We start from the raw sequence: 21,992 nt of genomic DNA, 5'->3' as shown, positions 1-21,992 counted from the left end.
GGCCCGCCGTCTCACAGGGGCGGGGGTCAGCGGGGCGGGGGGCGGACAGCGGACGCTTTGTCCTCCGACATTCCTCTGTCCACACACACTGGGAAGAACACGCTGCACCCAAACGCCTCATGGAGGGAAACCTCCTCTCAACGCGCTGCACCTGAACGCCTCATGGTGTGTTTTTATCATGCAGGATTTTATTTGTTCCCCTCATGATGGTTAAACATCAGCAGCTGCTGAGTCACGACTAAAATGCTGAATCATCAGTTGCCATGGAGATCGATCAATTTAATTTTATTTGTAGCTCATTTCAGCATCAAGGCTTTTCAAAGAGCTTTACATCAAATCAAACACAGAAACACAAAATGATGCAACATAGAATCAATAATCAAAACACAACATTAAATCAGGTTCCGTCAATAAATTAGTAATTGATCACGTTTCAAATAAAATCCTAATCAGGTTGGTTTTTAACCCCAGATTTAAAGGAAGTCAGTGTTTCAGCTGTTTTACAGTTTTCTGGAAGTTTGTTCCAGATTTGTGGTGCATAGATGCTGAATGCTGCTTCTCCTCGTCTGGTCTCCATGGCAACTACCTATAAGGTAGAGTGATGCTGTGGGTGAAGCCCTCTCCTTCCAGCAGACAGGAGAAACTTCTGCAGTAGTCAGAACCTTAGACAGAACCTTGTTCAACAGAACCAGAGTTAGAACCCAGAACCGGCTGCAGAGGTTCTGGACCCGATCCAGATAAACTCCAGAATATTGCAGGAATTGGGATTAAAAGAAGCATCTGACAGATTTCTGTGACTGAACAGCTCTGACCTCAACACACACACACACACACACGCACGCACACACACACACACACACACACACGCACACTCACACACACACACACACACACCAGAAACCAACTGCTCTCTGTTTGGAATATCATCACATCCGCCTCTTTGTTCCCATTAATCCCAATAATCTGCTGGGTTTGGCCACACACACACACACACACACACACACTCAGTAATCTGGTTACACAATCACCCTGCTGCACCGGCAACACCCCGTTACCATGGTAACCCAGCTCCTACCCAGCATGGCAGCGCCCTCTGGCTGAAACTCTGGGAACTGTCCCTCTGACGGGACGCTGACGGTGCGGCGGAGACTCCGGGCCCTGGAGGGGTCGGCCTGGGAATCCTGGGGGTCCGCGGCCTGCAGAGGGGTCAGAGGTCAGAGCGTGGCGGGGGGAACAGGAAGGTGAAAGGTCAGAGTGGGACAGACCTCCTCGTCCTTGTTGAGCAGGATGAGCTGGCTGTCCGTCAGGATGCAGAACCTCCGCTCCCAGGCGGCGCCGTCCGAGTACGGGCTCTGACCGCACGAGAAACGGTGGGCCGGCGGGCCCTTCACGTCTGGAGAGGAGGAGGGGAGGAGGAAGAGGAAACACAGAAACTCATAAATGTTTGCAGATGATTCATTTCTTTAGCGTCTCATTCTGATCCTCACAGGAGAAACAAATGAAAATCTGATATTTCATCAGTTGTCTCTTAATATTCCAAATAATTTCATGATTTTCAGCACAAAAAACTAAGATTTAATAAATATGGGAAATTAAAATTAGCCAAAAGCCTCAAACCAAAATGTTTAGGAGTTATTATTGATCAGAAACAAACAGAAAAAGTTTATTTTAGTAACTATTCTGTTCATTCAGTTTCATCCGTTCATTTTCTAACACCTTGATCCCAAACGGTCAGGAGGAGCCGCTGCCTCTACAGGTGATGTTTGGGGCGAGAGGCGGAGTCACCTGGACAACCTGGACAACCTGGGCAACCTGGACAACCTGGACAACCTGGGCAACCTGGACAACCTGGGCAACCTGGACAACCTGGACAACCTGCGCAACCTGGGCAACCTGGGCAACCTGCACAACCTGGGCAACCTGGGCAACCTGGACAACCTGGACAACCTGGACAACCTGGGCAACCTGGACAACCTGGACAACCTGGGCAACCTGCACAACCTGGGCAACCTGGACAACCTGGGCAACCTGGACAACCTGGACAACCTGCACAACCTGGACAACCTGGACAACCTGCACAACCTGGACAACCTGGACAACCTGGGCAACCTGGACAACCTGCACAAACAACCTGGACAACCTGGGCAACCTGGACAACCTGGACAACCTGGGCAACCTGGACAACCTGGACAACCTGGGCAACCTGGACAACCTGCACAACCTGGACAACCTGGGCAACCTGGACAACCTGGACAACCTGGACAACCTGCACAACCTGGGCAACCTGGACAACCTGGGCAACCTGGACAACCTGGGCAACCTGGACAACCTGGACAACCTGGACAACCTGCGCAACCTGGACAACCTGGGCAACCTGGACAACCTGGGCAACCTGGACAACCTGCACAACCTGGGCAACCTGGGCAACCTGGACAACCTGGACAACCTGGACAACCTGGGCAACCTGGACAACCTGCGCAACCTGGACAACCTGGGCAACCTGGACAACCTGGGCAACCTGGACAACCTGCGCAACCTGGACAACCTGGGCAACCTGGACAACCTGCACAACCTGGGCAACCTGGACAACCTGGGCAACCTGGACAACCTGGGCAACCTGGACAACCTGGGCAACCTGGACAACCTGGACAACCTGGGCAACCTGGACAACCTGCACAACCTGGACAACCTGGACAACCTGCACAACCTGCACAACCTGGACAACCTGGACAACCTGCGCAACCTGGGCAACCTGGACAACCTGCACAAACAACCTGGGCAACCTGGGCAACCTGGACAACCTGGACAACCTGGGCAACCTGGACAACCTGCACAACCTGGACAACCTGGACAACCTGGGCAACCTGGACAACCTGCACAACCTGGACAACCTGGGCAACCTGCACAACCTGGACAACCTGGGCAACCTGGACAACCTGGACAACCTGCACAACCTGGGCAACCTGGACAACCTGGGCAACCTGGACAACCTGCACAACCTGGACAACCTGGGCAACCTGGACAACCTGGACAACCTGCACAACCTGGGCAACCTGGACAACCTGGGCAACCTGGACAACCTGCACAACCTGGACAACCTGGGCAACCTGGACAACCTGCACAACCTGGACAACCTGGACAACCTGGGCAACCTGGACAACCTGGGCAACCTGGACAACCTGCACAACCTGGACAACCTGCACAACCTGGGCAACCTGGACAACCTGGGCAACCTGGACAACCTGGACAACCTGGGCAACCTGGACAACCTGGACAACCTGGGCAACCTGGACAACCTGGACAACCTGGGCAACCTGGACAACCTGGGCAGCCTGGACAACCTGGACAACCTGGACAACCTGGGCAACCTGGACAACCTGCGCAACCTGGACAACCTGGACAACCTGCACAACCTGGACAACCTGGGCAACCTGGACAACCTGGACAACCTGGACAACCTGCACAACCTGGACAACCTGGGCAACCTGGACAACCTGGGCAACCTGGACAACCTGGACAACCTGCACAACCTGGGCAACCTGGGCAACCTGGACAACCTGGACAACCTGCACAACCTGGACAACCTGGACAACCTGCACAACCTGGACAACCTGGGCAACCTGGACAACCTGGACAACCTGGGCAACCTGGACAACCTGGACAACCTGCACAACCTGGGCAACCTGGACAACCTGGGCAACCTGGACAACCTGGACAACCTGGGCAACCTGGACAACCTGGACAACCTGGGCAACCTGGACAACCTGGGCAACCTGGACAACCTGGACAACCTGGGCAACCTGGACAACCTGGGCAACCTGGACAACCTGGACAACCTGCACAACCTGGACAACCTGGACAACCTGCACAACCTGGACAACCTGGACAACCTGCGCAACCTGGACAACCTGGGCAACCTGGACAACCTGGACAACCTGCACAACCTGGGCAACCTGGACAACCTGGGCAACCTGGACAACCTGGACAACCTGGGCAACCTGGACAACCTGGGCAACCTGGACAACCTGGGCAACCTGGACAACCTGGGCAACCTGGACAACCTGGACAACCTGGGCAACCTGGACAACCTGGACAACCTGCACAACCTGGACAACCTGGACAACCTGCACAACCTGGACAACCTGGACAACCTGCGCAACCTGGGCAACCTGGACAACCTGCACAAACAACCTGGACAACCTGGGCAACCTGGGCAACCTGGACAACCTGGGCAACCTGGACAACCTGGACAACCTGCACAACCTGGACAACCTGGACAACCTGCACAACCTGCACAACCTGGACAACCTGCACAACCTGGACAACCTGGGCAACCTGGACAACCTGGGCAACCTGGACAACCTGGACAACCTGGGCAACCTGGACAACCTGGACAACCTGGGCAACCTGGACAACCTGGACAACCTGGACAACCTGGACAACCTGGACAACCTGGACAACCTGGACAACCTGCACAACCTGGACAACCTGGACAACCTGGGCAACCTGGACAACCTGGGCAACCTGGACAACCTGGACAACCTGGGCAACCTGGACAACCTGGGCAACCTGGACAACCTGGGCAACCTGGGCAACCTGGACAACCTGGACAACCTGGACAACCTGGGCAACCTGGACAACCTGGACAGGTCACCTGTTTGTCGCAGGGCAACACAGAGACAAACTCTATTTCATCTAAAATATTCAAATTGATTTAAAATGAACCGATCCGTTCTACAGGTTCTGGTTCGGTTCTGATTGTCGTCGCAGAAGAACATTTGTTTCGGCTCATTAAACACGTCGATGTCGGTTTTTAGTTTTTGAACTTCCAGAGTTTGGAGCCTTAAAGGAGAAACGCAGCGGCAGAAAGAATCGATGAACCTCTGAGGATTCAAATCCATAAAATCAGAAACACGGAATAAACTGGAAACATTTCAGTACCGGCGGGTCCAGAACAGATTCCACTGGTTCTGATGGCAGAGATCCACTGGTTCCCCAAACGAAACATGGAAACTTAGCAAATCTGACCACAAAATTTTAAAGTCTGACTTTTATTTATTAATATGCAAAAATCCACAGAGTCAAACGGCGACATCAGGAACCAACCCGACCCAATCTGGCCGGGTTTCTGTCCGACATCTGGACCCAAACTGCTGCAGATGCAGCTATTGGTTCCACATGTTCTGCTCATCTGGACCAGGCGGTTCTGGACCAGGCGGTTCTGGACCAGGCGGTTCTGTTCTGCTTAGAGCAGCACAGGAAGCTGCAGAGCTGCAGTTCCTCCAGCAGAGGGCGCCGCCTGATCAAAGGACGACGGTGATGGAAGGCGACGTGTCACAGCCCCTCAGCAGAGGTCAGAGGTCACAGGGTTACAGCAGCAGGGAGACCAGCTCCTGAGGACGGGCTGGCTGGCCGGTTCTGATGGTTCTGATGGGCCCATTAGACTGGAGACACTCAGGAGCTTCACAGAACCAACTACTGCAGGTTCTGGTAATCAAACAGAACCGGACAGAACCAGACAGAACCGGACAGAACCAAACAGAACCGGTCCAACAGGAACTGATAGAATCTGGTTTAATTTCTTTTCATTTAATTAAAATCATTTAAACTGCTGGACCCCAGGAACTGGTTCTGGACCCGGCCGGTCCGCAGCTGGGTCCGCGCGGTCAGCTGGTTATTTCTGGCTGAGCAATAATTCAACCACACCTGCTGCAGCTGGTACCACCAGAACCCAGAACCCGCTCCGGTTCTGCCTCCTGGGACTCCGGCCCGGATGATTAGCGGCTCCAAGGTCCGGTCCGGTCCGGTCGCAGAGCCGAACAAAGACAGGAAGGAGGACGGAGCGGCTTCCTGCTGCTGAGACGGACCGAACCAGGTCCGATTCATCTGCACCGGGTCAGATTCTGGTCCGATTCATCTGAACCAAACACTGGCTGCAGAACAAAGCGGACCGGCTGTTGTTTCTCTGCAGTCGGGTCGGAACCGCTGGCACATAAAACGTGCCGGTTAAGCCGCAGCGTTCCTCGGTCCGGAGGGAAACCGGACCCGGCCGAGCCTCCAGAGGGAATGTTCGGACCGGGCCGCCCACCTGTCCCCTCCGGGCATGTCTGCTATTCCTCTGAAGCCGCATGTCTGTTTATGTTTACATGAAACTGGACCGGCACCAACTGGCATCAGGTTTTGGTTTCATTACCAGACAGAACCAGAACCGGTCCGTACACCTGAGGCGGAGGAGGTTCTGCTGCCGCCTGCAGGTCAAACTGAGGGAATAAAAACCTTCACCTGCAGCAGGGAAGCAGCTGCTGCTGGGTTTACCGGGTTCTGGTTCCGGTCCGTCCGATCCGCTCCAGGTGTTACCCGGCTGCCGGTAAACCTCCCAGCAGGATTCCCAGAGCGGACCGGAACCGGAGAGGAGTTCCCGAAGGGTTAATGGCTGCTGCACAGACGGGACAACAGAGAGGCTCTGTCTGCAGACCTGCACGTCGCCATGGCAACCTGTAAACACCGCAGCCCCAGCCAATCAGGGCGCAGCTACATCACGTCACCGCTTTATCAAGATGGGACCATTGAACTGGAGGCGGATCGTCTCACACACACACACACACACAGAGCTGCTGCAGTTCTCTGATGAGTTTCAGAACCAGTCTGAAGGTGAGGTTCTACTGGTTCTGGTCCGGTGGTACCTGCAGGTTCTGCTGTCCACCAGGAGCTCAGCCTGTGACACCCGAACATGACCGGGTGTAACAGTCCTGCTGAATGTCCACTGGGCCGGTTCTGAACGCCCACACACACCTCTGAGACGGTTCTGATCCAGAACCAGATCCAGGTCCATCCATCTGTCCATCCTAACATTCAGCAGGATGGACAGATCCTACTGTAGGACCATCCTCCTGACAGTCGGGTTGACCCGGTTCTGCTGGTCGACCGGACCACCTGCAGCTGCTGCAGTTCTGACCCAAACCAACCTGTTCCCCTCCTGGCCTGTGGGGGCGCTGCACCAACAACCACTGAAGGAAACCACACAAAAACCTCTGAAGACACTGAGAGCAACTTCCTTCTTCACCAGATGGAAACAAGATGGAGGCGTCAGATTTTAGTGTTGGAGGATTTCTCTTTAGTCTTTGGCTGAAGACCAGAAGACATTTCTGCTGCTAGCGCTAGGCTAGCATGTTAGCTTTGGTTGGATTTACCCAGAATGCCTTGTGTTGTAGTCCACTTCCTGGTTTTGGAGCGGTCTCTGGTCCACTTGGCGTTCACATTCAAACCGAACCAGAGTTCAGTTCAACTGAACCCAGACTGAGGACCAGAGGTCAGAGGTCGGTTAGCGTTCACACCTCACCAACCGGACCGGAGTTTGTAGGTGAACGGACTGGAGTCGGTTTGAAGCAAAGTGAAGCCTTAGATCAGGGTCCAGTCCTCGAGGGCCGCAGTCCTGCAACTTTTAGTCTCTGCTGTGTTACGGCCCTGGGCCTTATGGGCCGAGTTGCAGGTCCCTTGTTGTCGGTCTTTGTGCTCCTCCCCTTTACAGGTGCTGCTGATTTGTTCATTTGGAGCACAGATCATTTAAACCTGGCCGTCTTCACCTTCTGGGTCGTCTTCGGCGTCCACTCTGCCGCTTGACACTCGTTGTGTTTTGGTGCCAGGCCTCAGCTCCCCTCCTTCTGCACATTTGAGTTTGTCTTTGTTTTTGCACTTCAACACTTCCATATGCACTCATACATCACATCCAAGCATTTGCATTACACCACTGATACCGACATTCACAATCCATTGTTGTTTTTGTTAATAAATATTCTTTGTTAAGCACTTTAACCACTGCATGGTCTCCCGTTTTTGTTATGACCTTGAGCCAGTCGTAACAGCTGCAGCACCTGAATAGAATAATTAAGGCTCTGGAGAACTGATCTACTGGCTCTACAGAACTCAGACCAGAACCAACCAGAACCCACCAGGAAGGTTGTTCGCCAAATGATGAGACCACAACAGAACCTCTGCCTCTTCAACAGAACCAGGTAAACTGAAAGGTTTCTTCATGAATATTTCAAGCAGAACAAATATCAGAACCTTTTCCAGCGGTTCTCTTTAATATTTAAACCTGCTGACTGCAGCAGCGTCTGCAGACCCGGTTCTGCCCCTCGGCTGTCAGTCACTGGATGGGTGGGGGCTGGGGGGGCTTTCAGGGGTCAGAGGTCAACGGTGGCGTCGCCTCGGATCAGGCTGATGGGGGCGGCGGAGCAGAGAGAGCGCCACAAAGAGCCGAGGGAGGTCAAGCAGAACCGGAGGCCACAGGACGGAGAACGCTGGTTCTGATCCGTTCTGGGTCCAACAAGCTGAGTTCTACTGGAGTTCAGACTGATCCGCAGTCAGTCTGAGGAACCGGAGACCAGAGAGGAACAAACCCGACAGCAGGAATCCCAACGTTCCCACCGAACGTTCCCACAGCCTCCCTTTGTTCTGCACGAGCTTTTATTCTGAAAGGATCATTTACATACAAAAGGAGGAGTCACTCCTGGCTGGAATTCCCAAACACTGCAATTCCTGCCAGCATTCCCAGCTCTTTACAACCAGAACCCAGAGTTACCAGAACCCGGTTCTGAACCCGGTTCTGCTCGGTCAGCTCTGTCTCCAGGTTTCTCATGAAAACAGCAGCAGCTGACTCAGGCTTCTGTCTGTGAGAAGTGAGAACTCTGTGGTTTTTATTACCCATCATGCACTGCGGCAGCCTGGAGAAAACTCACTGAGCGTCTCTGTTCACATGTTTACTGGAAGCCGACCCTGTCTGACCTGCTGCAGGTTCCTTACACTGATCTGGATCAGAACCAGAGGTTGTTGCTGAGCGGAGCAGGAGCCATCATCATGTTAATGAGTGAAAACAGGTCAGAGTCCAGGACGGACAGCGTCCAGCCAGACTGACCGCCATGACGGTCTGCCTCAGCCGCTCCACCCGACATACAGATAACAACAAACCACAACATCCTCAAAGTGCTCTGCATGTTCAGAACTTATCGCAGTCTTCACCACATCGCTGACCCGCTGCGTTTCCTAACACCCCCAACACAACCTCCACCAGTTCAGTCTATTTATACTCAGCAATGTGAAGCTACTGTCCAATGACACTGAAGACAACAGAGTTAGCATGCTAACACAGGCACCATCAAAGACAGCAACACGATCCTCACGTCAGTGGAATAACATGCTAACATTAGCATGGAAATACCCGACTGAACACGTCTAGTTCGCTAGAAGAATAACAAACAAGTACCAAGAACCAGAGCCAGCCCTGAATTAGCCAGAGAAAATAGCAAACAACACAGTTAGCACACTGACATAGTATGGAGATGCTAGCATACACAAAAGAAAACAGCATGCTAATATTAGTGCACCAAAGTTATCATCAAATACTAAATACTGCTAATGATAGCTAGCATCAGTGAGCTAATGTTAGTAACCGTTTGAACGAGACGTCTTCAGAAAGCAGCCAACTGCGACGTGACAAACGTCCAAACAACCTGTGAGCATGTTGACGTCTGTAGAGCTTTTCAAAACAACAGACTGAAATATTTCATTTAGTCCATCTCACTGTAATATGAAGGATGCTGTGCAGCAGGCTGGAAACTGGAAAGGATGCAAAACTTTGGATGAGTAGAGAAGTTGGTGATGGACAGCAAGGAGCCGTCAATCACAAGGACTGGCAGGCCTGGGTGTATTTCTAGATTTGCAGTGAATACTTTTCCCAAGATAAGAAGATTAATGTTCATAAACCTTATAGGTAAGTAAGATTAGCAATGAAATGATTGCATGCTAACATTAGCATAATCATTTTAACATGAAACGATCCAGGATGACAGTTAGCTGCAGCTAACTGATCCAGGCTTCAACATCAGTTACAGACTGATGTGTGCTGAACTACTTTGAGTTTACAACCATGCGCTCAATGACCAGTGATGAAACACATTGATATTTGTTTTACATTTTCAGATTGTCAACAATAGTCTGCAGGCTCCATCCTTGTTATGAAAGCTCACATGAATCCAACACATTTAAGAGCCTCCTGATTACAGCCTGCAGTCTCTCTCCCAGTAAACACAAACATCGTTCAGCTCTGCGTCTTTCATGACTCATTCTAGGAGTTTAGCTTATCCAGAGCCACCTCTGTAGTTATGCTGCTACAGGCTCAGGCAGCTGCACAACAAACTGACCACTTTTTCATAGGAAGGCTGCCAACAGTCAACTGTTTAGTGGAGAAGACAGTAAGGTCCAAACAATCCCAGAATGCAATGCAGTGTGCCATTTCCCTGGTGAAAATATGAAAGCAATGCTAATGTTAGATGGAAAGTATAACACTTATAACATGCTACTATTACCAGGCTAATATAGACATGAAAGAAAGAATGTCTACACAGTAGGCTAATGTTAGCATAAACAGCTAGCATGCTATCGTTAGCATGAAAAGTTCTGGAAATACTAGAAATAGTTCTAGAAATACTACAATGTTGATCTAATCCACCAGGAACACAGAGAGCTGCAGCCATCCACTACAGAAAACCAGCAGAAAGTCTGGAGGACCAGTATGGTGGACCAGTATGGTGGACCAGTATGGAGGACCAGTATGGAGGACCAGTATGGAGGACCAGTATGGTGGACCAGTATGGTGGACCAGTATGGAGGACCAGTATGGTGGACCAGTATGGTGGACCAGTATGGAGGACCGGTATGGAGGACCAGTATGGTGGACCAGTATGGAGGACCAGTATGGAGGACCAGTATGGTGGACCAGTATGGTGGACCAGTATGGTGGACCAGGGAGGACCAGTATGGACCGGGTATGGAGGACCAGTATGGAGGACCAGTATGGTGGACCAGTATGGAGGACCAGTATGGTGGACCAGTATGGAGGACCAGTATGGAGGACCAGTATGGAGGACCAGTATGGTGGACCAGTATGGTGGACCAGTATGGAGGACCAGTATGGAGGACCAGTATGGTGGACCAGTATGGTGGACCAGTATGGAGGACCAGTATGGTGGACCAGTATGGAGGACCAGTATGGAGGACCAGTATGGTGGACCAGTATGGAGGACCAGTATGGAGGACCAGTATGGTGGACCAGTATGGTGGACCAGTATGGAGGACCAGTATGGAGGACCAGTATGGTGGACCAGTATGGTGGACCAGTATGGACCAGTATGGAGGACCAGTATGGTGGACCAGTATGGAGGACCAGTATGGAGGACCAGTATGGAGGACCAGTATGGTGGACCAGTATGGAGGACCAGTATGGTGGACCAGTATGGTGGACCAGTATGGTGGACCAGTATGGAGGACCAGTATGGAGGACCAGTATGGTGGACCAGTATGGAGGACCAGTATGGTGGACCAGTATGGAGGACCAGTATGGTGGACCAGTATGGAGGACCGGTATGGAGGACCAGTATGGTGGACCAGTATGGTGGACCAGTATGGTGGACCAGTATGGAGGACCGGTATGGAGGACCAGTATGGTGGACCAGTATGGTGGACCAGTATGGAGGACCAGTATGGAGGACCAGTATGGTGGACCAGTATGGTGGACCAGTATGGAGGACCAGTATGGAGGACCAGTATGGTGGACCAGTATGGTGGACCAGTATGGAGGACCAGTATGGTGGACCAGTATGGAGGACCAGTATGGTGGACCAGTATGGAGGACCAGTATGGAGGACCAGTATGGAGGACCAGTATGGTGGACCAGTATGGAGGACCAGTATGGTGGACCAGTATGGTGGACCAGTATGGTGGACCAGTATGGAGGACCGGTATGGAGGACCAGTATGGTGGACCAGTATGGAGGACCAGTATGGTGGACCAGTATGGAGGACCAGTATGGTGGACCAGTATGGAGGACCGGTATGGAGGACCAGTATGGTGGACCAGTATGGTGGACCAGTATGGTGGACCAGTATGGAGGACCGGTATGGAGGACCAGTATGGTGGACCAGTATGGTGGACCAGTATGGTGGACCAGTCCTACAGCTGGAACTGAAAACATCACCAGTCCGACTTCCTGTCTGCTGCAGTTCCATTAAAACTCTTCAGCATGTTGTTCTATTTCCTGCTGTCATTTATGAGCAGCTTTTCTACAGAGCTTCCTGCCTCCACAGTCAGAGCTAACAGAAGCTGTAATGTGGGTTCTTTCTGCCGGAACTGGACCGAACCGGACCTGCAGTGAGAGAAGCTTGGATCATGTTGAGGTTGAAGTGACTGAATCTGTTCGTCTCCCTGCAGAGAACCGTCACATGAGGAGGATCCTCACATGGCGGCAATTAAACCTTCTTCCAAATCCTCCACCTAACCGACGTTCTTCCTGAAGGAAAATCATCCCTCCGACTGAAACTGTTGGGTTGACCACATCCTGGATCCGGGGTCAGAGGTTAACCAGAGGAGGAGTAGAAGCTGGAAGTTTCAGGGCCAGTTTTGTGAAACTCATCAGCCTCTGATCTGCCTGAACTTGATGATTTATGCTTTGATTGCAACCTGCAGAGCGTGAAGGGCGAACAATGAGCTGATTTAAAGGGACAGTGTGCTCTGGCAGGTAAACACCACTGAGGGGTAGACAAACAGAGCCGCAGGAACACGTTCTGCCTCCAAACCTTCACGAACAGCTAAACCAGCCAATGATGGTGAAGAACCTAAAATACAACGTCCCACACTAACTGGTACCTGAACAGACCAGGAGGCGAGTTGGGTGGGTCTCAGTGTGTCCAACCTGAAAGAGGTGAAGCTATGTGACGGTTAAAGGTCTGGATGGATCCCAGCATCCTGGAGTTCCTGTGTAAAGAGGGGCTCTGGTGGGTCCCACAGGACTCTGTGGAAAGATAACAGCCTCTTCTGGTCTGCAAAGGCGTGGTGAATGAGACGGACGGTGTTAATGGAGAGAGGACCCAGGTGGGCTTACAGACCACTGGGGCAATGGTTGGTTCATCTGCACAGATGGTGGGATCCGGTTCGAAGGACGAGCTCAAACACTCGTCTGTCATCAATCAAATCTGTCAGACGTCAGTGTTTAATTTTGACATTATCGACCAAAATGTGTTCAAAGTGGGGAAAGAGAAAACGCCAATGAGAAAGAAACTCAAACTACAGAGACGGTAACATTTTACCTCAATGTCTCCAATCTGGAAACATCCAATATTTAAGAGAAAGTTGGTGAGTTTTTTTCCTCTTTTATGTGAATTTAAGTCTTTTAACTATTACTGATTCTGCCACGTTTCTAGAATAGAATAGAAATATATATAGAAATATAGTGAAATTGTGGTTCACTACAGCAAAGTGACAGGAAGTCAAAGCAAGTAGATTCACACAAAGACAAAAATATCAAATATCCATGTCAAGACATCCACTTTGCTGGGAACAGGGATGTTTTAGAGACTATCAGCTGCTGGGAGGAAGGATCTCCTATACCGCTCCTTTGTGCACATAGGATGCAGGAGTCTGTCACCAGCTCACTGAGTTTACAATAAAATAATTTCCAGGCAGAGCAGCAGGTTCTATAGATCAGGTTATATAAATCACCACAGTGTCATCTGCATGCTGCGTGACTTTCAATAGAAAATATAATTTTGAAGAAATTATCTTCTATTTTCTATGTTTTAGGAGGAAATAATGTAGAACATGGACAGATTGTGAAGGTCCCAACCTCTGCAACCCGGCTTGGTTCTGGTACTACGAGTCGAGGATGTTTGTTTGGGCTTAACAAGGCGATCATGTAAACAGGAAGAGAGGAGAACCAATCATCTCTGCTGATTGGTTCTCCTCTGATCGTTACATAAACAGCTAAACATGAAGCAGCTTCTTTCTCCTACCGGACTCTGGTTCCGGCTCGTCTCTCAGAACCCGGCTGATCCGGCGGGACAGCGTACTGATGAAGCTGCTGACGGAAGGTGCTCTGCGCTCTGCGTCCGATCCGGCTTTCCTGAGCGGCGTTCTGTCCGAGCCGCCGGTGGCACCAGGTTCTGACATGGACCGGAAGAAGGGAATGATCCTGCGCAGAGATCCATGCTTATCCGGATCCTGGTTCTGGTTCCGTTGCCGGGAAAGGGTGCTGGTTTTGAGCAGGCCGAACAGCTGAGGGCGCTCCAGGTTCTGCTCTCCAGATGTTCTCCACTGGTATCGGTCCAATGGCTGCTCAGAACCAGGCTCAGGCTCAAACGTTCTCCAGGGTTTCCTGTAGAGGTGCCTGCGGTACGGACCGGGCTGAACCGGGCCCTCGAGGCCCTCAGGGAGAGTTCCACTCCCACTCATGGTCCAGACCGGATGGGCTCGGTACAAGGCGCAGCGACTCCGCCGGTTCTACAGCCGGGTTCTAGATGGGTCATAATTCAAACCCAACAGCAGGGTTCTGGTCCAAACTCGACGGCGCTGGGCCCTCAGGTCGTCGTCATGCTGCCGTTTCTCAACAGGCAGCGAGCGAACGAGCGTCTTCCTGGGAGGAAGTCAGTCAGAGGAAGAGCGAGCCTCAGCCAATCAGACGGCAGCAGACTGTAAACCAGCAGACTGTGGTTTCCTGCCTGAAGAAAATCTGGTTTATGGCTCTGCAACCCGATCAGAACCTCTCAGGCTCTGAACTCCAGGGTCCAGTGTCTCCCTGGTTCTGGTCCACAGAGTCCGGAACCAATGAAGAGCAGGGCTTCCACAGGAAACCACAAGCCAGGGTGCTTTTACCTCAGCAGCAATGGTTTCGTCACACCACCACGTCTCCACTGATCTGCTGTGTGAAAGTGTGTGTGTGGGGGATTATTAATAAAACAGGAACCGAGAGCCGACACACATCTGATGACCTTCTTTATTTACACACATGTATCATCTCAGTCCCTCTGCTGCTTCTCCACAAGATTTTTCTTGAAATGAAACTGGATTTAGAAACCACAGTGACTCCAGTTCAGCCAGCAGTCTCCAGCCGACCTCCACCTGATACCCGAGGGTTGGCCAGAGAAGTCCTGGTGTGAGGCGATCAGAGCCAGCGGCCAGTCCATCAGGGTCTCCATCCATCAGGCTCTCCATCCATCAGGGTCTCCGTCCATCAGGGTCTCCATCCATCAGGCTCTCCGTCCATCAGGGTCTCCGTCCATCAGGCTCTCCATCCATCAGGGTCTCCGTCCATCAGGGTCTCCGTCCATCAGGGTCTCCGTCCATCAGGCTCTCCATCCATCAGGGTCTCCGTCCATCAGGGTCTCCGTCCATCAGGGTCTCCGTCCATCAGGCTCTCCGTCCATCAGGCTCCTCCTGCAGCTCAACCTCCTGCTTCACTGTTGGCTCCAAAGGCCAATTGGAGTAATTGGGCAATCATTGCCTCTGCTTCTCATTCTTTGACAGTTATTATGATGCGTAACCGTGGTAACAAGGTACTGTTTATACAACTGGGTCTAGTTTGTATTAGCATCTCAGAACGTCAAATAATTCCTGAACTTTGACACCGAGTCCCAGAGGAATTCGAAAGGATGCTTCAGGGTGCAGAGAGTGAAGGAAGAAGTTCAACTCATCTCAGAGCGTATCCCCTACTCCAACATCTCTCTGCCTGGCTTTCTAAAGGCAGGGCAGAGATTTAGAGCTGTTAGTCATGTCATGCAACTGTCTTCAGTCAGAGGCCAGTTCAAATTCACCATGGTACTGACTGCTACATGAGATCCATACTGCCGACAGCATCGCCATCTACAGCAACTCTTTGTAGACACATTTACTTTCCGATTGGGTTAAAAAAGAGTTTATAAATTTTATTTCTTCACATCAACATCATGATAGCTTTTAAGAGCAGAACATCTAACATCTCATGAAACTGGGGTGGAATAACTGCAGCTTTTAAAGGTTGAAAAGAAGTTCTGAAATATTTGAGGAGATATGAGGAAGGAGCTCTCGCAGAGATCCAGACCGGGGTTTCCCAACTTTCCCTCCAGGAGTCCCAGTTGACCCTCCAGGTGTCCCAGTTGACCCTCCAGGTGTCCCAGTTGACCCTCCAGGAGTCCCAGTTGACCCTCCAGGTGTCCCAGTTGACCCTCCAGGTGTCCCAGTTGACCCTCCAGGAGTCCCAGTTGACCCTCCAGGAGTCCCAGTTGACCCTCCAGGTGTCCCAGTTGACCCTCCAGGTGTCCCAGTTGACCCTCCAGGAGTCCCAGTTGACCCTCCAGGTGTCCCAGTTGACCCTCCAGGTGTCCCAGTTGACCCTCCAGGTGTCCCAGTTGACCCTCCAGGAGTCCCAGTTGACCCTCCAAGAGTCCTGTGGGGCTGGAACAGGTGGAGCTGTGAAAAGCTCTCTACTCACTGACCCACATTGGGAGCTGATGGGATCAGGAAGTGGCGGGTGTCCTGGACGGCGCCGTTGCATCTGGGTCAGCCCTAAGACCCGGTGATGATAATCCCAAGAATCCGAACCAGAGCCAAGTCATCCCGGCGCTGCTGCCCAGGAGGAGCTCAGGGAGTCAGGAGGGTCAGGATGTTTATCTGCTTCATCCAACACCAGGAAAATCATGAGGTCTTCAGCTGATAAATGATTCATGGAGACAGAGGAACGCAGGGAAGCAGAAGAAGTCGCCGTCACATCCGACATCATTTATTAATGCTCCACTCTAAAGATGAGACAGAACCGTCCTCCATCAACTGGAGTCCACTGGGAACAGAAACCTGACAGAAATCAATCCCACCTGAGGCTGAGGAGTTTCACACCTGCAGCCTCACCTGGGAACAAACTGGGAGCAAACTGGGACCAAACTGGGTCAATCAGCCAATACTTCCCTCCTCTGCGGCTCCAGAACTGGATTTTCGGATTATTCTCCTGATCACTAAACGAGCCGCTGCTGCAGCTTGTTGGTCTTTGGGTCTGACAGCAGGTGAAGTTCGAGACGCTGTCAGCTGTAAACTGGGATCATCGTTCATCCCTTTGTTCGCTCTGAGATTCAGAATAAGTTTTATGCATTTACTAAAGATCCTGCAGTCATAATTCACTGCTGAAATGCTACAAATAAATCTGTGAGTCAGAGAATCTGAAGCAACAAGTATCAAAGTTTACAGAAATTTTAATCAACTTTCAAAACAGCTACATTTGTCCAGGGCTCCACTCCTGCAGTTTAAGGTGCAAAACTTTCTTCAGCTGGAAGTAACAGCCAGTAAAGCAGCACTGCCCCTTCCCCACACATTGCTGCACACTGCCAACCAGCTGGCTGAAAGGAGACTCATACATCTTTGTCAGACTTACAGAAAAGTTCATTTCAGCTTTTTGGAAAAATTTTTCCACCACCAAAAGCTATAAGAGCGCCCCCTGTGGTCTCCAGTCAGACTCTAAATATTTATACTGAAACTCTAAAGCTGTTTTATTTTTACTCCAGATCACCGGGTCTTCACAGAACCAGAAGACCCGGTTCTCTGGTTCTGATCCACTCGGTCGTTTTCCCTGCGTGTGAAAACTTCAGAAATATTCTCATGAACTTTCTGATTTCTGCTGGTTTAAAGCCTGTAAATGTGAGCTGGCAGCAGGATGAGCTGTAATGTGAAGGAGAAGTGATGTCACTTCCTGGAAACGGAGTAAAAATACCAGTGAGTCAGACTGGACCAGTAACTCCCTCCCAGCACCGTCTGAACTTCTGTTTTACTGGAAACATAAAGTGCATGGGAACTGCAGCGAGTTCACCTGCTGGTTAAACCACAACTCCTGTTTATTCTGCAGATTCTGGTTCTGACCCGACCGGACCCGGCCCGAGCTCTGCTTCATCAACACCCAGACAGGCTCACCCCCCAAGCCTGACTTACGACTGGAATACCATCCATTTCCCGGCCGGCAGCCCGGAAGCCAAACATTCCAGCCCGTAAAAATCACCGGGCCAAGAACCGGGCCAAGAACCGGGCCGGAGAGGAAGGCAGGGGAAGGAAACCTGGCCCAGAGGAGGACACGGAAACATGCCAAACATTCCAGACACAAAACCTGGAGGACAGCAACTCAGAGGGAGGAGCAACGTTCCCGTTTCATCCAGACACAACAGGAAAACCCGACCCGGACCGCCGGGCCGCACGGCCAGCGCTCAGCAAACTTTCATGGTTCAGTCTGGAAAATGTGACAAACTGAAGCTGGGAAATGTTTTCTTTCAAACCATAAAAACCGACAAATAAATCCAGAAATTCAGGAACTCTTTACTTCAAATATCTCTGATTTCAGTTCTGTTGGGTTTCCAGAACTTCCAGGTTTCTTTGCTAGAAAACAAAAAGTCAAAGATGATTGGCAGCGCTAAGCCCCGCCTCCTGGCTGTGATTGGTGGTTTCTCCAGACGGCAGCAGCTCAGTTGGATCTGAACTGATGCAGAGAAACAAGTTTTGAAAAATTCACTCTGCAGTTTTGATGCAGCCGGACGGTTCTGATCCGGTCTGCAGCTCGATGAGGTAATGTTCCCAGTCCAGCACCTGCCTCACCTCACAGTCACTTCCTGTTTTAGTCACCGTGTGATGATGTCATGGATTAGGTCATCAGGCTGGTGGAAACCCGGTTCTGGTTCTGGTTCTGACCTGAGGCCAGCAGGGAGGAGGATTCCACGGTCCAAACTTCAGGAGGAAACTGGTCCGACTTTTAGGAACAGTTGGAACCTGGACCCGTCTCGGATCTGTTCGGGTCAAAGGTCAGAGGTCGGATCCAGAAGGAGGAAGCTTTCAGAGCAGAACGTGAAGAGGAACAAACCCGTTCAGTTCCTCTGCAGAACGTTTCCTCTCCTGCTCCGAGGCCACCGCCGACACCCCGGAAGTAATCAGATTACTTCCTGTCCGGCCCGCTCAGGAATGTAAACAAAAACCCGGATTCCTCCAATCAGCTGCAGGGAGGAAACAGGAAAACTGCTGCTGGTTCTTCCAGCCAGCAGAACCGACCCGGTTCTGAGACAAACAGGAAGACGCTGCTCCTCTTGGCTGAGAGACCTTGAACTAAACTCCAGATCAAATCTAGATAAATAATTATGAACATAAATCATTTCCAGATTTCAGTTCAGATCATCTACAGACTCTGAAGTTTGTCTCAATAATCACATTACAAACTGACGCTTTGATCCGGTACCAGAACCGGTACCAGACCTGGGACAGAAACCAGTTCAGTCTGGCTCCCAGGAACCAGAACCAGAACCAGCAGCGTTCTGGATGGTTCTGTTCTGCAGAGGCGGTCCGGTTGGGTTTTTCCACTCCGGGTCCAGAAATAGAACCGGACTTATTTTGGGCCGGCGCTGTTTGTCCAGAGAGGAAATCCTGGCCTCCCCCCACCGGGCCGGGTCGGGAGGAAATGGAAAGTTCCTCCCGACCCGGTTCCATTGTCCTACAGAACCTGCAGACTGGAAGGACAAACAGGCCGTCTGGGTCCAAATCCAAACAGCACGGTTCTGGTTCTGGTCCTAACCAGCCAGGACCCAAAGGAACCAGAGTCAGAACCAGACTGTCTGGACCGTTCTACTGGGATCAGTACTGGTGGAGGAGATCCCAAACTGGGTCGAAACCGGGTCACTGCATGTTAAATGGTCCGGTTCTGGTTCTGGACCAGAACTTTGTCCTGAGGATGAAGGATCAACCGACACCTGACCAATAAAACCTGAGGAGAACCGGGCCGAACCGGCCCTGGAACCATATAAAAGTTTTTATCTTGACCCAAACAGAAACGATCCGAGAGAAACCAGCAGGTCCGGCAAAACCCAGAACCAGAACGTCCTACAGAGAAGCTGACCCTGAAGGCAGCATGGCACCGGTCCAGCAGGGAGGATCCGGTACCAGCGCCAGAGTCCAGCCGGGTGAGATCAGTTGACAGAACCGGCTGCTGACATCACAGCCTGAGAGGGTTCTGGTGATGCATTCAGGAACTGTGGGATAAAACCCTGCTGCTGATCAACATGCAGTCACCACCAGTCAGAGGCTGGAAGCTCCTGTTTCCTGTAGGCAGTGAACCCATCACCCAGAGCTGTCAGCAGAACCAGCAGACCGACAGCAGTGAGGCGTTCAGGTGACTCACGTCGCCGTCAGACTTCTGAGTCACGATGCTGAGCCTTGGTCAGAACCCATACGGGCCGACCCAGTTCTGAAACATCTGCAGGCCGGTTCCAGGTCACCTGGATGACATCACAGGTCACATGATCTGCTTCTCGGCCCACCTCCAGGTTCTGTCCAGGTCCGGTTTGGGCTTCAGCCCGTCAGAACCCGTCAGAACCCGTCAGAACCCGTCAGAACCGGCCTCCAGCTCCTGCAGCTGATTTAGCGGTGAAACATTTGAACACCATGGATGACCTCTGACCTCCACCTGGAGAATCCCTCAGGAGTCGGTTGTCATGACAACGTGAAGACTAAAGGCTCCAACCGGGTCGGGTTTAAACATCACAGATTATTGATATTAAATATTCTGACCAGATTATTGACGATTAATCTGAAGAACCGGGTCGGTTCCAGCACAAGAGTTCAGCCCAGAAGGTTCTGAAAGGTTCTGGGTAACGAAAGCTTCTGGCCTGGAGGTCAACACCTGACCCAGTTCTCAGTCTGACCCAAACTGCTCCAACACAACCTGAACACTGGTTCTGACCCGGAAACTCCTTCAACTTTACAGGGAACCCAACAGGTTCTGGATCTCCACCGTGGTTCTGTTCTGGCTGAGCAACCTTCAGGACGGGTTCGGAGCAGTTCGGCCTCAGAAACTGGATCCTGGCTCGGCTCAGGACCAACTGGGTCTATTTTTAGAGAACCGGTTTCAGGGTCAAACCTCCATGAAGTCCAGCTGCTGCGGGTTCTGACCCTCCTGGACCGGACCGTGTCCCGGTACCGGCCGCCCCTCCCCCTGGGTGAGTTCTGCTTACCGTAAACCCGGAGCCATCCCTGCTGCTGGGACACGGAGTCCCCCAGGATCCGGTCCACCAGCGGATCCAGGAGACCCAATCCGCCCTGGAGGGAGTCCGGGTCCGCCGGTACCAAGTCAGGCTCCATGTCCGCCGAGGAAACTCGCAGTGCCGGGGGGAGAGGCTCCGGAGGGGCGCGTTAAGCCGGGAGGAGAGTGTGAAAGTGGGATAAAGTGAGAGTGTGATCCCGCATGGAGGCTCCGGGGCTCTGGCCGCCCCGCTGCTCCCTGCAGGCCGCTAGCTGCTCCCGCTGCCGCCGGCGGCGCTCCGGCTGGCCCCCCGGTCCTGCCTCATGGCTCCAGTTCTGGGAAAAACGGTCCAAACTTCAACCAAAGCTGCAGAAACAGGAAGCCGGGAACCTTCCCTGTCCTTCCCGCTGAATTACTCCCCACAGTCCGGCAGGCGGAGCGCAGAAAGCGGCTGGAAGTCCGGGATCCAGGCGGCGGACGGAGAGTCTCCGGCGGGCTGGAGGTCTGAGCTGCTGCCGCTCCACGGGAGCGCGCAGGGCAGCGGGGCTGCGCTGCAGCGTGCCAGGCCCCGCGGGAGCGCGCAGGGAGATCCGGGAGGAAGACGAGGAAGACCAGGACTTGATGAAGGCCGAGCAGAACCAGAAGAGTCAGGGCCGAAAGGGGACAACCCAGATTATTATTATTATTATTATTATTATTATTATTATTATTATTATTATTATTATTATTATTATTATTATTATTATTATCCTGAAAGTCTCAGCCGACGGTTGGTTCAACAGTTCTGACTGATGGTTCTGACGGCTCTGTGGTTCTGGAGCATGAAGACTTTTCAGGGTCAGAGGTCATGTTTTAAATGGAGATGAAGGGTCTGGAGGAAAGAGTCATTATGATCACAGATTAAAAATATTTTATCCTAAACAATAAAATGTTCTCATAACTGAAATGATCCAAGTGTCTTCAGTCTTCATGGTGCTCAGGATCTCCACCAGCAGTCAGTGCTTCAGTGACACCTGAAGAGGCCTCTGACTGAAGACTGTAGCTTTAGCATTCTTATGACACGCTAACAGCTCGACATCCACAGATGAGATTTCACAGTAACATCAGTTGCTGCTAATCCACCACCTTTGCTTCAGAAAGAGTCTGAGATCTGATC

At 51.8% G+C, this 21,992-nt stretch overlaps 1 protein-coding gene across 9 annotated transcripts in view; it reads right to left on the bottom strand.

The window, feature by feature from the left end:
* The window catches only part of rasal2 (RAS protein activator like 2), a 44,938-nt gene extending 23,414 nt beyond the window's left edge, over nt 1-21,524 (bottom strand). For 2 of the 9 annotated variants that reach the window (XM_044135141.1, XM_044135147.1), the window contains exons 1-3: nt 13,842-14,452; nt 1,266-1,393; nt 1,076-1,196 (exon numbers count right to left, since the gene is read on the bottom strand). In XM_044135141.1, coding sequence (XP_043991076.1) covers nt 1,076-1,196; nt 1,266-1,393; nt 13,842-14,280 — 688 coding nt within the window. In that variant the 5' untranslated portion in view covers nt 14,281-14,452. Of the gene's footprint in view, nt 1-1,075; nt 1,197-1,265; nt 1,394-5,706; nt 5,893-13,841; nt 14,458-20,828 lie in introns of those variants that run through there. The other 7 variants (XM_044135148.1, XM_044135142.1, XM_044135146.1 and 4 more) reach the window with 7 other exon arrangements.
* Nucleotides 21,525-21,992: the final 468 nt, after the last annotated feature.

The sequence above is a fragment of the Gambusia affinis genome, linkage group LG12, assembly GCF_019740435.1.
Source record: "Gambusia affinis linkage group LG12, SWU_Gaff_1.0, whole genome shotgun sequence".
NCBI classification, from domain to species: Eukaryota; Metazoa; Chordata; class Actinopteri; order Cyprinodontiformes; family Poeciliidae; genus Gambusia; species Gambusia affinis.
The sequence above is the reverse complement of the archived record's forward strand: the minus strand, read 5'-3'. Positions and strand labels throughout refer to the sequence as shown.